We start from the raw sequence: 16,035 nt of genomic DNA, 5'->3' as shown, positions 1-16,035 counted from the left end.
TGATAACGAGACGGTCAAATCAAATGATAAGATGGCTTATACGTAATAATTCACAGATATTAAAAAAATATTTAAATATTAGGGGCATTTGCAAGCAATTGGCCTCTTTTGTTAAATTTTTAAAAACACCGTATACGTTACCCTAACACAGAGATTCGTGAGCTGTGGGTCGAATGCATCTAACGTGTTTGCCCAACATTAATAATTGAGCGTACCAAAGTCTAAATCAACTTAATTTGCCCAATTGGAATAATTTTTAGGACATGATTTTTACATTTTGTGGTACGGATGAGGATTTGTTTTTTTTAGATACACATGCGTGAGAGATATATATATATATATATATATATATATATATATGTGTATTTATGTACAGTACAAGTTTTGTACATTTAAATGGATATAACTTCATGGGTGGGTATTTGGGCCTGCGGCCCATCGGCCTCTTTACTTTCATTGGAAACTGAAAGAAGATCCCGCTAAGTAAGCACATTCTTGAACTTTTCACTAAATAATTTAATTATTATGGTCCAAAAATATAATGTTAAATAACACAAATTAAATATCGGACGTTGATTATATGTTAATTCGCTGTTGCTGTCTTTTACAATTCTATCTTCTAATTTTTTTTTTGGAGAAAAAAATGAGCTCGGTTGATGGATGCTTCCAACAAATCTCACTTATTGCTTTATTAATCATAGCTATTATAATCATTAGAGCGTTTCACTTGAGTTAATCATCACCAAACATGCCATCTTTAAGTCCCATTTTCTTTTTCCACTCTTAGGATTCGAACCTATGGAGAGGGTACGGATGTGGATTTGTTTTTTTTATATACACATGCGTGAGAGATATATATATATATATATATATATATATATATATATATATATATATCTATATAATGGATTGTGGTTCGGGTCATGCCCATTGTTAACTTTAAAATAGGGTTTTGTACGCATGGATATGCGAAAGTATGATTGATGAGTATAAATAAGTAAAATTTGAGATTAAAATCTTATGTTTTTTCACATTTTTTTATGCATGTGTTAAAAATATATTATGGATCCGCCTCTGGGTACGGCTACGAACTTAAATTAAACATGATATTCTTAACGAATGCGTACTAATCTACCTAGAAGTCCGAATAAAGACATAGAATAAACAGTATATGGCCCATACCACAAGATTCTAAAGAATTTTTACGTTGGACTAATGAAATTCAGTGCCATTAATTTCTCCCTCTTCTTTTTTTTTAAAAAAAAAAAATTGAAGTTACAATTTTAAGCCCTAGCTAACATTCTTCTAATCTTTAAAGAAAATAAACAAAATACTATACGTATATATTATACACACACACACATATATATATATATATATGCATACATATATTAGGAAAGATAAAATTAAAATTAAATTAAGGTGACTAGAATATAAAACAGGATATAATTAGGGTTTAAAGAAGGAAGAGGGAAGTGTAGGTTTGGCGGTGGGTAGTGGGCATCAATCAAGGGGAAAAAACCCTAATTTGTTTATATGAGGAGGAGGAATCATGTTCACGTTGTCTTCCTAGACAACGGCTTTTGAGTTGGCCCCATATACACCCTCCTACGCTTTAATTATTATAATTAAAATGTAAATTTATATATAATAACACTCCATTAATATATAGTAATTAACCAAAGCTAGCCCATCCATACATATACAACAAATTATAATAATATATAAATTTCTTTATTCGTAATTTTGAGGCTATGTCCACTTAAAAAATACAAACAGATGTGCATTTGGGTGGCATTGATAGACAAACAACACCAAGCTCTTTTTTTTTAAATACACCAAATTGAAAGTTTTGGTGTCTTTTTATTTTTCTAATACATAAAAAAATACTGATGAGTTTATTAAGAAATATTAATCACATCACAAGCCGTTGATTTCAATTATTACCCAATCATGATATATATGTCACAAAACGGGACCCACACACATCTCGACAACCGCCGTCAAAAGTGGGGTCCACTATTCACCGTTGGGAAAACCGCGTGGACCAAAACCAAACGGTGGAGATTCCTATCCCCACCGTGTTAACGTGCATTCGTTCGCACCACAGCCTAGCCACCGCAGAAAACTTGGCTGCGTCCTCCGCGCGTGATTTCACTCTCCTTTAGAAACTAGTTCGTGTCGTATAGTAAACTATTAACACACTATAGTAAGTAGATCATGCATTTTTTTCCCCGACAGCGACCCATTTCGCCACGTGGCGTATCCGTGTCTTTTGCCTTCGTCCTCTGTGTATCTTTCTAGCTTAATCGCTTATACTGTAGTTTATAATGGCGGCTCTGAAGCTATACTCTGTTTCTGTTCTGTTTGTTTCACCGGGAAACGGCTGCAACGGCGGGGAGTGGCGGCATCGCCGCTATCTCCGGCAAGAGAATCTCGGTGCTGTCCAAACGGCGACGTTCTTCGCTGTATCTGAGGAACTGTTCCACGATGAGGGAACTCGGCCGAGCCACGATGGTCTCCCAAGCCTCGTCGGCTTCTTCTCCTCGCCGGAGAACCACCTCCGTCGCGTCGATCCTGTGCATGTTCCATTTCCACTGCTTGTAGAGCCTCTGGATCTTCTGCACCTGCCGACATGCCAACGAACACGTGTTCTCTTTGATCTTCCCAATCGCTGTCTCCAGCAGTCTTGCTCTGTTTTCGTCGGTAGATTCTTGTAACTCCGACAGGAGAAACTCGTCGAGCTCCGGTACTCCGATGGCGCGGCGGATTCCGACGGAGTAATCCGCCGAGGGGTCAAAGATCCGGCGAACCTCGTCAACAAGACCTATCTCGACCATCTTGTCGACACGCTCGGAGACAAAGGAGTGCAGAACCGGTCTCGAGACATCGACCCACAAGAAGCAACATTGGTACCTGAGCCTAAAGTCAACGCAGTCGTTGACCAAGGCGTCGATGTACGAGTTTGACCCTCCTGCGATGATGGGGACTCGGTCCCGCTCGACGATGGACTGAACCGCACGCGTGGCCTCACGCGCGAAGTCTGCCGCCGTGAAGTCGGCGTCTGGATCGACGGTGCCGAGGAGATGGTGGGGGACGCCGCGGCTTTCCTCCGGTGTGACCTTGTTGGTGACGACGTCAAGGCCCTTGTAGACTTGGATCTTGTCGGAATTTACGATCTCCGCCGGAAAACGGGTGGCGAGGTCGATGGCGAGGCGAGATTTTCCGGTGCCGGTGGCGCCCATGACGAAGACCACCCTGTCCTTTCGCCGGAAAAAAGGAACGTCGACCATCGTGATCCCGGCGGGTCCTTGGAAGCTCAACAACGGTTGGATTTGTTTCAATGCCGACATGCATGGCTTCATCGTTTTATAACTTCCCTGAGAATGGATTGATTAACCATTTCAATTATAATTATATTTAAGACAGATCTAATTGAACACATAACATGCAATAGATTCGTTCGTATAATCCAAAAGAACACAGAGACCGGTCGCGTAAATTACTAACCTTTAAGCGAAACGTGAAGTGGCTTGTTTCCCGGGGCACTGTCTCTTCCCTTGCAATTTGTTTAATTATATATGGGGATTGATATTAATTATGTAAACTCTGACTGTAAATTGAAAAAAAAAACACTACAAGAGCGATTTAGAGGACAATACAAGATTCTAACTCAGGTGGGTTAATTTGCTTAATTAAGGTGAAGGGGTGATACGTACATGCGTGCATATATATAGAGAGATATATACGTATATATATATATGCTAAATGAAAATATGTATATATATCACTCTCCACAAGCATGGAGATGAAAGGCATCGAGCTTCGAATTTATAGTGCCATGGGAATACCGATGTGACAGGCATTTATTTTATTTTAAAAATAATATATTATAACTACATACATAAGCCTCCATGACACATGTATAATCCTGACACTGTCTGTAATTAGTTATATATTTATAACACGTACATTTTTTTTTTATCTTATTATTGCGATTGTTTTACAATAGATAAATCCGAATTATTCTAATATTGTACATACATAGAATTTTTAAATTTATCATAGACTAGACCAATAACATACCAGATAAACTAATTTATGATATTTTAGCCTTCATCACAAAGCTCATGATGCATAAACATCGTTTTGTCCTGAAAAATTATTCGTGGACTGACTGCGACATAATTTTATGAATGGTGATATTATAATGGAAAGCTTAGGTTATATTGTTAGGTTCTAATAAACAATTTGTATTTTTATTTTTTTGCAACAGATATAAACAAATTTGCTTAGGACGCATTATATTAAACATCAGTATTGTCTAAAAGACCAGCCAAATCCTAATGTGAGGTTAGGTCCAAGGACTGGAGGCTGTTTGATCGGCCGCTGACCTCAATGAGTTTCATTTATTTAATTATCATGAATTGTTTTTTGAATGGACCAGAGACAAAAAAAAAAAAAAAACTCACGTGGACCTCCACATATAAACACTACACAAAAATTATATATATATATATATATAGCCCATATTTCAAATATAGAAACCATTTTATTTTTATTTGACTTTATTATTTTATTACACGCCTCATTTGTCTATGCCTTGTTGTTTATGGTATTTGTTAGTTTGCACTGTTAGACCTTGAATTTATAATTCCAAACCCACAATGCAATTAAGAAAATAAATGAAAGCCAACCACACAAGAATATAAGTATACATTATGTACTTGAAATACGGGATTTATTATATAGAACTCAACAAAGACAAACTTGTGAAATGTTAAGAAAAATTATAATATGCGTGTGTGTATATATATATATATATATATATTGATAACCGGATATTTTGGATCGAGATCTATATTAATTTTGGGATCAAAATAAGTCATGCGATTAGAATATGTGATTTTCTCTCCAATTTGAGGTTCGAACTCAGGACGGAATATATGTTTTGCGTCTCCGTTTCACCAGTTGAATTATCCAATATATATACACGTGAATGTGTGAGTTGTAAGAAAAATGATATGGTATTGTATAAATATGTTTTATAATGTGTTTTGTAAAGTAGAAAAATATTTTTTGTAAAAAAATTAACAAAAAATGTAGAAAAATAGGTACATAGTCAACTTAAGGGAGGAGAAGTGGTTAATGAAAAAAGGTATTCCTCCGTCGAATATAAAATAAATATACGTTGGGGCCATAATAGCTATTATGCCTTTATTTTAATATAAAAAATACTATATAATATACATGGGTCATTCATGTTTAATCATCAATTGTGTAAAAGTGGCAATCACATATTGCCAACAATTTTCAGTGGATCTTTTGTTTTCAACAAAGCTACGGGCAGAAGGAATTTGCTTTTTCTTAAATAAAAAATATAATAAAATTGTTCGATTCCTAAAGCCAATAGTCTTGTTTTTATTACACGAGACATTATAAATATATATTAAAGAAATTAAATATGCCCCTTTCATATAATAACCAAAATTCAGGCGAGAATTTTGTGTAATTTCTCTGAATGACCTTTGACATATTAAACAAACAAATGGAATCACGATAACACACGTAATTAATAAGTGAAGTTTATGAAAGATTGAAAAGGCGTCCGTACAGGGAGAAATCAGAAATTAGTCTTGACATTGATAGCTTTTATTCTCTTAAATGTAAATTATTATTTTTTGGTGGTAGGGTCCAATTGTGCAAACTTACAATAACCTAAAAAAAAGTATAATTGATTCGATTTTATTTTAATGTCATGACCATATTTCAAAACTTGAAAGGAAGAAAACGAAATGAAATATTTTAAAAATAGGGAGCCCTTTTAATTAACAATCTTATCATCCAAAGTGGAGATAGGGGTTTCTCATATTTATAACATATTTTTGGAATCCATTGAATGGCAATACAAGCCACGGAATAAATGTACAAACAAACAAACAAACAAGCAAATAAGAACATCAATGTTTTCAGTGACGAAAACACAACAACAAATTTTTTTTAAAAAAATATCTTGAATTAATAAAATACCCATTTTAATGTTGGCTATTAAACCCTGTAATAAATACTTATTGCATAACAAATATATGGAGTTGTATAGTTATGCCTTTATTTATAGGAATGATATAACATACTTACATGTTACGAAAACGTGATTCTAGCATATGCACACAGCATATATACATATTATATATATATATATATATGTATATGTATTCTAAAACATGATTTTTGCAGTTATTTTTCATTTAATTACATCTATTTTTAAATTTATAAAATTCTAATATTATAGTTTAAGTTATATAATCATCTTTTTTTGTCAATTAAATATGATCGACACATAGTATTTAATAGATAATTTGTTACTGTCGCTTACCCGTTTGGATATATGTGAATATACATATATATGATAAGTGTATTATAATAGTTCAAATGAAAAAGTTGCAAACAAAACTTTTGATTTCCAAAATTAATAATTTTATTCGTAAATATTTCGTATTATTTTATTTCCGCAAAATAAATTTGTGTTTTTATTCGAGGAACATGACACAATTGCTATTAATTGATTTAGTTTCTACATCAAGTTTTTCATCATTCTAATTTTATTGATTTGGATCACGTATTTTAGTGCCTCTACACTAACAATCTTTTTTTCCTATAAAAAGTTTCGTTATTTTCTTATTATTCTTTATATAAATATTTTTATTTTATTTTGATTTTATATTATTATTTTAAAAAAATTGAATTAACAAGTTGTATTATTTCATTATTATCTTGTTATTCTGTTTCATATACTCAATTTAAATATTTCATATTTACACTATTGTGCTGCTTTTCTATTATACCATTTCTTACTAATCTTTCGTTCTAATCTATTAATCTTTAAATGTTTTTTCTTCAACATAAAATGTTTCGTTATTTTCTTATTATTATCTAAATAAAATATTTTATATTATTTTAATTTTATACTTATTTTTTATATTTATTTATTATTTAGTATATTCAAAAATTAAAACAACGATTTGTACTACTACATTATTATATAATTTTATCGTATTATTCTATTTCATATACCTAATTTAAATCTTTCATATTTACACTATTGTGCTGTTTTTTTATCATACCATTTTCTACTAATCTTTCATTCTATACATGTTTTCTTTTGTTCTAATCCATTAATCTATAGATATTTCTTCATCATTTAGAGAAAAAAAAACATAAGAAATGGAAATTTTTTTTTTGTCCGGCTATTTTTGTTGCTTTCCTATATTTCAAACAAACCAAAACAAAAAGAGAAAAAACCCTAAAAATTTCTAAACTTGTAATTTAGAGTAATATTAATTTCTAAACTTGTAGAGGTGCCTATTAATTCCCAAACTTGCAAAATTGAACACATTAAATCCTAAACTTGTTAAACGGTTCCATAATCGTCCATAACACTATTTGGTCAAAAAAACGAGTTGACCGATCTGACGTGGCGCGTGACGTGGCGGTAAGTTTCTGAGTTGGCTCATCACGTCACGCATCCCGTCAGATCGGTCAACTTTTTTTTTTGACCAAATAGTGTTGTGGACGATTATGGAACCGTTTAACAAGTTTATGATTTAACGTGTTCGATTTTGCAAGTTTAAAATTTAATAGGCACCTCTACAAGTTTAAGAATTAATATTACTCCAAATTACAAGTTGAGGAATTTTTAGGGTTTTTTTTCAAACAAAAATAAATAGTTAGGTAATTTAAAAAAACCAAGAGGATATTATTTTGGGGAATAAAGAGAGTGAAGCAGTTATTTTGCAAATGATTGGTAACAATCTTCCTCTCGAGAATCATTTCTCACACGTTACTTTGGATTTGATTGAATGTTCGATGGTCGACATTGAAAATGGACACACGTTTATGCCTTTGGACTCCACCCATACATAACTAAACAAACACCGGTCCATATTTAATTCATTTCATTTCATTTCGGAATATAAACTATATGATTAGTCTCTTCGTACCCCCCCCTTTTTTTTTAAATCTCCCTTTCTAAAATGCTAATTTAGTATCCCCTTTGATTTCATACACAAGAAATTGTGATTTGTTTTCTTATTTATATATCTTCAACTATTTAAAAATTAGTTCCACTCGATATTTATATCGATTTAAATTTTTATTCGAATTTGGTTTGATTTTTTGTTGGACATCTATTGGAATATGGTTTTCACTAAAAACATATTTCTATTTTTGTTAAATTTTTGTTTTCGTTTTTTTATTACTTTCATATTCGATCCGAATTTAATTAATTTAGTTTTAAAAATCGTTTCTAGTAATTTTTATTTGAATTACTAAATAAAATACTCAAGTAAAATTTTAAATCCGTTAACATTTCATACGTAAAAGAATATGATGAACTAATTATAATCATACTTGGTGTAGTGACATTTTCAAGAATAATCATAAGGTTACATATTTATCCAAGAATATGTGAATTCGTTCATCGCTATATGTGTTCATTCAAATTATTTAATACCGAAAAATCGATTGTCCACTAGCAGATAAATATATTAATTGTTAGAAGTGAATAAAAATATATACTATGTTCAGCGGATAATATTTTCATAGCCATAATGAATTCTTGAGTCCGACATTTTATTTTGTCGGATCGAATTGGCTTTATATGTTGCACAACAATTTAAAAGTGATTATAAAGTATTGAAATATGGAAACAAGTGGTTCATAAATCATAATCATATTGCGCATCCCATTTTGCAATTTGGTAAATATATTATTAGCTATAGCAATATAACAATATTAGATTCATCTATAATATCTGTTTGAAATTTTAAATACATGATATAAATATTTGTAGCTAGAGTTATATTAAATAATATATATAATCACTTGATTTAATACAACCAATCATGCTCTTAAAGTGTTGCTTGTTTGATAGATGATTATAAATCTACACATTTTTATAATTCATAAAATTATTGATTGATATATTTAAGTATATAACTATTAATTAAGTTTTTTCAAGCAACTGTCGACTTTTTTTTTTTTTTTTTTTTTTGTGTTTGGTGTTTCTCGCCTTAGAGTTAGATTTCACTATCTTACAAATTTACAGTACACATCAAAGCAAATGATGGGCTTAAGTTGGGCCCAAAGAAAATGTCTTCAAATATCGTTTTATTCATTGGGCCCACACTATAAATTTGATGTTTTTAGAAAATACCATCTAATATCTGATTTCGATTTACAATGTAACATATCATTTTGGGATTTTAGTTTTAGTTTTCGGGTTTTGATAATTTCATTTTGAAAATAAAAAAATGTATTTTTTTCTGGATTTTCGTAGTTATAAAATTAAAATTCATGGAAAACATATATGCTATATATTTTAAAAATCAGTATGAGCTAGTTGATTTAATAACAAAAAAATAAAACTTGTCTATCCATTCCGAAATATTTGTATCACATTCGTTTTTTCTATGGATATATTATATATCGTATTTGATTTCATTATGTTTTTTTTAATTATAATAAGGCTTTTTTTTTTTTTTTTGCATTGTTCGATAATTATCGAATTTAAAAATTGCGACGAAAGCAAAATTCCGATATCTTTGCCAGCTCCGCCACGCTTGTTGACGGCGCGTGGTCTCCGCCTCCTGCGTTTCCTCCTTTCTCCCCCAGCAAATCTGAAACTGCAACAGTCGCAGATCTCTCCTACGTAGCGACTACGTGGATGATCCACTGCTAAGTTCAGGTGAAATCGGAACCCATGTCTCTCTCTCTGTCCTCGTCTTCGGCTGCGGCGGCGTCGTCGTCATCGGCGTCTCCGGCAGCTGTTACATCTTCTTCCGCGGCATCGTCGACGAAGTCTTGGTTCTCCGGCATCGTTCGCGGTCGTGGCGATAAATCTGGCGGCACGAACCTGTCCAAGAGCTCTTCCGTCCTCTCCGGCGGCGGAAGCGGTGATTACGGTGGACCCATCAAGGGGAAGAACCAATTTCGCGGTGTTCTGTTTAAATACGGGCCGAAACCCATTCAGGTCGCTTCGATCGATTATTCGCTGCCTTTGAGTAACTTTGAAGCAAGATAGATTTTTTCTATTTCGAATTGCGATATATATATAAATATTAATCCGGTTAATTGAATCTGTGCTTGTTTTTGGAGTTGAAGTAAGTTTTTGTTCATTCTCTTTGTTTTATGACATCAAGAGCTGAAGATTGTGTTCCAATTTCAGCTTGTTTGCTAATTGTGAATCTTCAATTTGTAACCAATGATCCATTTAGCTGAGAATGTTTATGGAAATGGCATGAAGCTTCTTGTGAAATGTGATAATAGTCACTGTTCTTGGATGATCCTCGAGGAAAACAATGATATTTAGGTAATTAGATGGAAATTCCATAGCCGCACGAAATCTGGGGTTTGGTCTTTGCACAACGCTTATTCCAAGTTGCCCATGGAAGAACTGATATTCGTTTCGGTTTTGTGGAGCTGTGGTTAATGGTTATCAAAGGTCATGTCTTTGGGAAACATTTAGAATGATTCTTGTCCATGCTGAGTATCGGGCTTCTCTTACAATTTGTGTCCCCTTGTTCTCGTTCTTGCTGTTTTTGGCGATTTTTGTGGTTGTCGGTTTTCAGGTCAGTCTCCACGAGTTACAGTTCCTTGCATGTCTTACATGTCATTTCAGGTGGCCTTTAAGACTGGAGACTATAAACAGCAAGTGATATTTATCGGCGGATTGACAGATGGATTTCTGGGTACCGAGTATGTCGATAGCTCCTCTGCTCACAAAAGTTTTGTGTTTTAGTATCACCAGACGTTGTCTCTCGGGTGTTTTCGTCTTCCCTTCTGGCGGGTTGTTCCTTCTGTATTTTAAATGATCTCATTTCTCTTGCAATAAGTTCCAATCATCATGCAAATTGAAGTCTTTCGTGGTTTTTAATTGATATAGCAGTTATAACTTGGCTTCTGCTTATTCTAGATCTGATTTTGCCATTTTCAGATACTTGGAACCTCTTGCAATTGCTTTGGACAAGGAAAAGTGGTCTCTTGTTCAACTACTTATGTCTTCTTCGTATTCCGGTTATGGCACTTCCAGCTTGAAACAAGTAAGATATTATTGGTTTTATTGCGTAACCCTGCATTTTTTTAGTGCTTTTATCTCATCTTATAGCTTTGATAGTTTTGAAACTAAGACACCTTCTTGTTCGGTAGTTAAATGTCGAATTTTTTATTTTTCCTGCCTTGCTGAAGGACTCGCAAGAAATCGATCAGCTAATAGGCTATCTAATCAACAAAGAGAACTCTGAAGGTGTTGTTCTACTTGGTCACAGCACTGGCTGTCAGGTGTCCACTGAGTATACTTTAGTTTTAGAAAGAATGATGCTTTTGATAGATTTAGTAAAAGGAGATTTACTATGAAAAATCCTATTCCGTATGCATTGAAACAGGACATTGTGCATTATATGCATACAAATGCTGCGTGCTCCCGAGCAGTCCAAGCTGTGATTTTGCAGGTACCAATACTAAATCTCTTGTTGGTTATCGTTTTGCTACCTTCTAAATGTTGCTCGTATCTAAGCCATGCATAGGCTTTCTGTTGTATGTAAACTGGGTTTATGTGCCGCTTCCTGTTGCAATGTTCAGGCACCTGTTAGTGACCGAGAGTACAGGGCAACTCTTCCTGAAACGGCTGCTATGATAGACTTGGCTGCAAACATGATAAAAGAAGATCGGGCAGAGGAACTGATGCCTAGAGAAGCAGAACCTTCTGCCCCAATTACAGCGTATAGGTTGGTGCCAAACTTGGTTGCTCAAGCTTCAAACATAAAATCATTGGATGCTCTTGATTTCCATTGCTATTTTCTTCTGAAAACTTTTGAAGTTGTGCATTGAGATGGAAGAATATTCAGGAAACATATGCATGGATCTACAAGAAGGATCACAAAATTGTGTTCAAAGGTTTAAGTAGGCTTAGAAATGATTGTGAGGTCAAATCGGTATGTATTGATGAGTTTGGATTAAATAGACAGAAAGTAGGGGTTTTCAAAAACAAATATGACAAAAGCATAACTCTTTGTAGGCTGTTTTCTCTTCTGGTTAGGTCTTGATCTTTGCTTTCTTCTGCAGGTACCATTCTCTTTGTGCGTACATGGGAGATGATGATATGTTTAGTTCTGACCTTAGCGATGACCAGTTGAAAACTAGACTCGGGCACATGGCAAACACACCATGCCAGGTAAAATGGGTCAACAATGCGAGCATCTGTAGTTCCAGTGAGAGTATAATGCTAGGCATTTGATTTGCTTGTTCTGCCATTCTTGGTTGGTTCCTCTCACAGGTGATCTTCTCCATGGCTGATGAATATGTACCAGACTATGTTGACAAAAAGGCATTGGTCGATAGGTGAGATTCTAAAACCATTTTCACATTATGTTAACGAGAATATTTGCCCGGGAAAAAAAGAAATCTGAGAGAGCGTAACAATCCGTAACTCGGAAAGAAAACCGTATCGTAATGTCTGATGTTTCGTGTTGCTGATGATGAAATGGCAGATTATGCAGAGCAATGGGAGGTGCGGAGAAAGTGGAGGTAGAACATGGCAATCACTCGCTTTCCAACAGAGTTCACGAAGCTGTCCAATCCATTCTCCACTTTGTCAAGCGAGAAGGGCTTTGTGGTTGGGATGATCCCTGGAGTTAGTTAAACAGCACCCCCAGGTCCTTGATTGGCGTTTGACGATCTGCGTTTAGCGTTTAGCGTTTAGGGGGTCAAACTTTAAAGTTTAAAGGAATGAATCTGGACTTGTAATGATGGTGCAGGTCGTTCCATGTTGTTGTCCAAAAGGCTTAATATGTTCCGTACTGGCAATGGGCCAATGGCAATGAGCTACCTTGTTACTTGATTCTGCCAATTTGGGCTTAGGCCCAGATTAAATTGGGCTTTAGTCTTGCCGAATCAGGCCCGTAATAAATTGATCCAAAAAGCGATGGTTTTTCAGGCCCAATTGAAGCGAAGGAGTTCATTGCATTCGAGTCAATCCCAAGTCATCCGGGGTCACAGTTCGAAGTCACGCTGGCTCACGTCACGCTAGAGATGGATTTAGCAAAATCGTTCGACAATTGAATCAATCTAACGAAACCCCCAATCGAGTTGTGTCACTTGTCGTTTTCAGACCAGAGGAGGCAAGGGGCCAAAGGCCATTTGCACTCGAAGATTTTGTCCCGGCTTCTTTGGAGATTCGGATTGTCCAGAGAAAGTGAAGGATTCAGAATTTGCTCGTCGTCCGGAGACACCCGTTATCTGAGACTGATCCGGGACGAGGAAGAGAGTCGGAGGCCGCTGTTCATGGCGTTCACGTGGGGCTCTGTCCTCCGGGTTTCCCTTCTCCCGATTCTTCTCGCCGCCATTGTCTTAGCTTTCTACTTTCTCCCCGTCGAAAAGGTCCTGATTGTTCTCGTTCTCGTCATAGTTTGTGAAATTATGGTGTCCTATGTGAATTTCTGATGTGGGTTTTTGCCATCTACAGTTGATCTTTCAAAATTGAAATGCTTTCTTGTGGGATGTCGATCGGGTTAAGACAATGCATGCCGTGTTCATTGACACGAATGGCTAACGGCGGGTGATTAGTTTGAGTTTTAAACGATAGGAGGGAAGAATTTCCTTTGAGACATTTTGTTCTGGCGATTTCGTAGCTTGCCATGTCGAATTTCGAACGTTAGCAAAAGGAGCATCTGTTGAATTTCCTGCTTAATAATCATACATGGATCTCTAGATAATCACTCTACCTTAAATCTGCTTTCATGTGTAGCAAAGATTTGTGCTATCAGCTTGTATTTCTGGTCGTTTACTGTTTCATCCTCCCTGTTGCAGATTTTGAAGGAATTTTTGGCATGGGTTGAAGGAAATCTTGGACCTTGGGGACCGATTGCACTGTAAGTGGTTTCATCCTTGTTTCTGGAGTTTAAGCTACTCGATGCTTTTGCCATTGTCGGGTCGCAGCTTCTTCATCGGCTCGTGCAATATAATATGTTTAGCTGCCGTGACACTGGATTTTGCTTTGTCTGAAATGCGCATAGGGCTGTTGCATACATTCCTCTCACTGTTCTGGCGGTTCCTGCTTCGATTCTTACGGTATGTCTCTCTCTGATCCTAGATCTTGTAACGTGTGTTGTTCCATATGCCGTTGCCACTCCAAATCAAAATGCTCTGTAATAATCACAGGAATCTTATAAATGAAAAATCTGATGGAGCTAAGACTGTGATCTTTTAGGTTGGAGGTGGCTACCTTTTCGGGTTGCCAATTGGGTTTGTCGCAGATTCTGTTGGTGCTACGCTCGGTTCAGGAGCAGCCTTTCTTCTCGGCTGCACGGTAGAGAGTCTTCAAGCATAATCTTTCTCCAGTTTTACAGTTCATCGGTTTTAATCTTTCTGCATATTGCTGTGCTCTGAGCTTACTTTCCTATGCTTGAATAACACATTCATATGCAGATTGGAAAGCCTTTTGTTGTTTCTAAATTGAAGGATTATCCTCAATTTCAATCAGTATCACTCGCGATTGAGAATTCTGGTTTCAAGGTTTGCCCTAAGAACATGACGATCGTCAGATTCTATCCAGGTTTTGATCTTCCACGCGGTGACGGTTTTTGAAAACTTTTGATTATTCTTTGATTGAATAGATCTGCTTGCTGCTTCGGCTTGCCCCTCTTGTCCCTTTCAACATGTTGAACTACCTTTTATCCGTGACGCCAATTCCCCTAGGCGAATACTTGCTCTCTTCTTGGTTAGGAATGATGGTAATTTTCTTAAGCAACGCTTCCTACTTTTTATTTTTTATTTCTCAACATCAAATACAGCTCGATATGTTCTTTATCCGCAGCCAATAACGCTGGCGTTAGTGTATGTTGGAACAACTCTGAAAGATCTCTCTGACGTGACACACGGGTGGAGCGAGTTTTCCATGAGCCGTTGGGTAAAGAACCGAACAGAGATCTTCATTACAGTTTTCGGGTTCCCTTTCAAGTTGTCTGTCTCTGATCATGTTTCATGTCCTGCATTTTATCCGCAGGTGTTCCTGGTTTCAAGCCTCGTAGTATCCGGTAAAGTCCCCTGCAACTAAAGATGCGAGCTTTTTGGATAGACGACGATGATTCAGTGCTGAATATAAAAAAATTTCGTCTTCTTTGTTGATCTGCAGTGGTATTAATGATATGCGTCACGAAGGTGGCGAAGGATGCTCTGAGGAAAGCTTTAGCGGAGCACGAAGGAATGGACGGTGAAACAATGGCCGTGGCGAACGAAGCCGAGACCCGGGAAGACATGGATGAGCAGCTGTTGATCAAGGTGGAACCACCACCTCCCCTGCCTCTGGTTCTCTCGTCAAGAAAATCATAGTCATATCTTGCAGCTTTTGATTCTCTGTCATTGTTGTACATGTAAATCTTGGATTTTTACAAGGCATAGGTTATATTATGTATGGGCAAAGTGATAATAATAATGATGATGATGATGATGATGATGATGCCACAATTTGGGTTTTTAGATTATACTAATGTTAAATTATTTAAAGAACAGAAAACTAGATTTGATATTTATGCAAAATTACCCACTTTCACGGTTTTTATGTTGTGTATATATATGCATCATAATTTTAAAGGGGTTATACACATTATTATGCTATATGCTGAAACTTCGGGTCATTGTCCCAAAATTTTATTAATTTTTTTCCCAAATAACTTTAATCTTTATAACAATTTTAAACTCTGAATGAATCTGGCCACGAAAGGTTATATGTATATTTCAAAATCGAACGTTTTTCTTCTTCTTCTTCTTCGTCTTTTTTTTTTTTTTTTGACAATGTCTATCAAACGTCAACCCCAACGATAGTATGCACTGTAACCATATGCGTAAAAACATTGAATTTACCACGAAATATCATTATAACACAACCAACACTCAACTAAATCATCATTTATGAATTTACCAAGACGCCATCCCCACCAGAAATTTTACTGTTGTATATATATCTATTGACGGGCTGTTATG

At 35.5% G+C, this 16,035-nt stretch overlaps 3 protein-coding genes across 4 annotated transcripts; 2 read left to right on the top strand and 1 right to left on the bottom strand.

The window, feature by feature from the left end:
• Positions 1–1,861: 1,861 nt before the first annotated feature.
• LOC104822312 (adenylate isopentenyltransferase 5, chloroplastic-like) lies at positions 1,862–3,773 on the bottom strand. Its single transcript, XM_010553474.2, has 2 exons — positions 3,511–3,773; positions 1,862–3,380 (listed from the first exon to the last, which is right to left on the bottom strand). The coding sequence occupies exon 2, from the start codon at positions 3,363–3,365 to the stop codon at positions 2,373–2,375; it is 993 nt and encodes a 330-aa protein (XP_010551776.1). The 5' UTR covers positions 3,366–3,380; positions 3,511–3,773; the 3' UTR covers positions 1,862–2,372.
• A 5,775-nt stretch (positions 3,774–9,548) lies between these two features.
• Positions 9,549–12,893, top strand: LOC104822311 (UPF0613 protein PB24D3.06c-like). 2 transcript variants are annotated; one of them, XM_010553473.2, is made up of 9 exons: positions 9,551–10,030; positions 10,679–10,755; positions 10,994–11,099; positions 11,245–11,337; positions 11,442–11,507; positions 11,638–11,783; positions 12,121–12,229; positions 12,332–12,396; positions 12,546–12,893. In XM_010553473.2, the coding sequence occupies exons 1-9, from the start codon at positions 9,761–9,763 to the stop codon at positions 12,691–12,693; spliced, it is 1,080 nt and encodes a 359-aa protein (XP_010551775.1). In that variant the 5' UTR covers positions 9,551–9,760; the 3' UTR covers positions 12,694–12,893. The 2 variants fall into 2 exon arrangements, with proteins under 2 accessions (XP_019059088.1, XP_010551775.1); XM_019203543.1 differs by lacking the exon at positions 11,245–11,337 and having other exon boundaries at positions 9,549–10,030.
• A 126-nt stretch (positions 12,894–13,019) lies between these two features.
• On the top strand, positions 13,020–15,536 carry LOC104822310 (TVP38/TMEM64 family membrane protein slr0305-like). Its single transcript, XM_010553472.1, has 9 exons — positions 13,020–13,434; positions 13,864–13,925; positions 14,070–14,124; positions 14,264–14,362; positions 14,482–14,568; positions 14,670–14,786; positions 14,870–14,962; positions 15,059–15,089; positions 15,188–15,536. The coding sequence occupies exons 1-9, from the start codon at positions 13,339–13,341 to the stop codon at positions 15,382–15,384; spliced, it is 837 nt and encodes a 278-aa protein (XP_010551774.1). The 5' UTR covers positions 13,020–13,338; the 3' UTR covers positions 15,385–15,536.
• Positions 15,537–16,035: the final 499 nt, after the last annotated feature.

The sequence above is a fragment of the Tarenaya hassleriana genome, unplaced genomic scaffold (assembly GCF_000463585.1).
Source record: "Tarenaya hassleriana unplaced genomic scaffold, ASM46358v1 Cleome36, whole genome shotgun sequence".
Lineage (NCBI taxonomy): Eukaryota > Viridiplantae > Streptophyta > Magnoliopsida > Brassicales > Cleomaceae > Tarenaya > Tarenaya hassleriana.
Note: the sequence above shows the minus strand (reverse complement) of the source record. Positions and strands in the feature narration are given on the sequence as shown.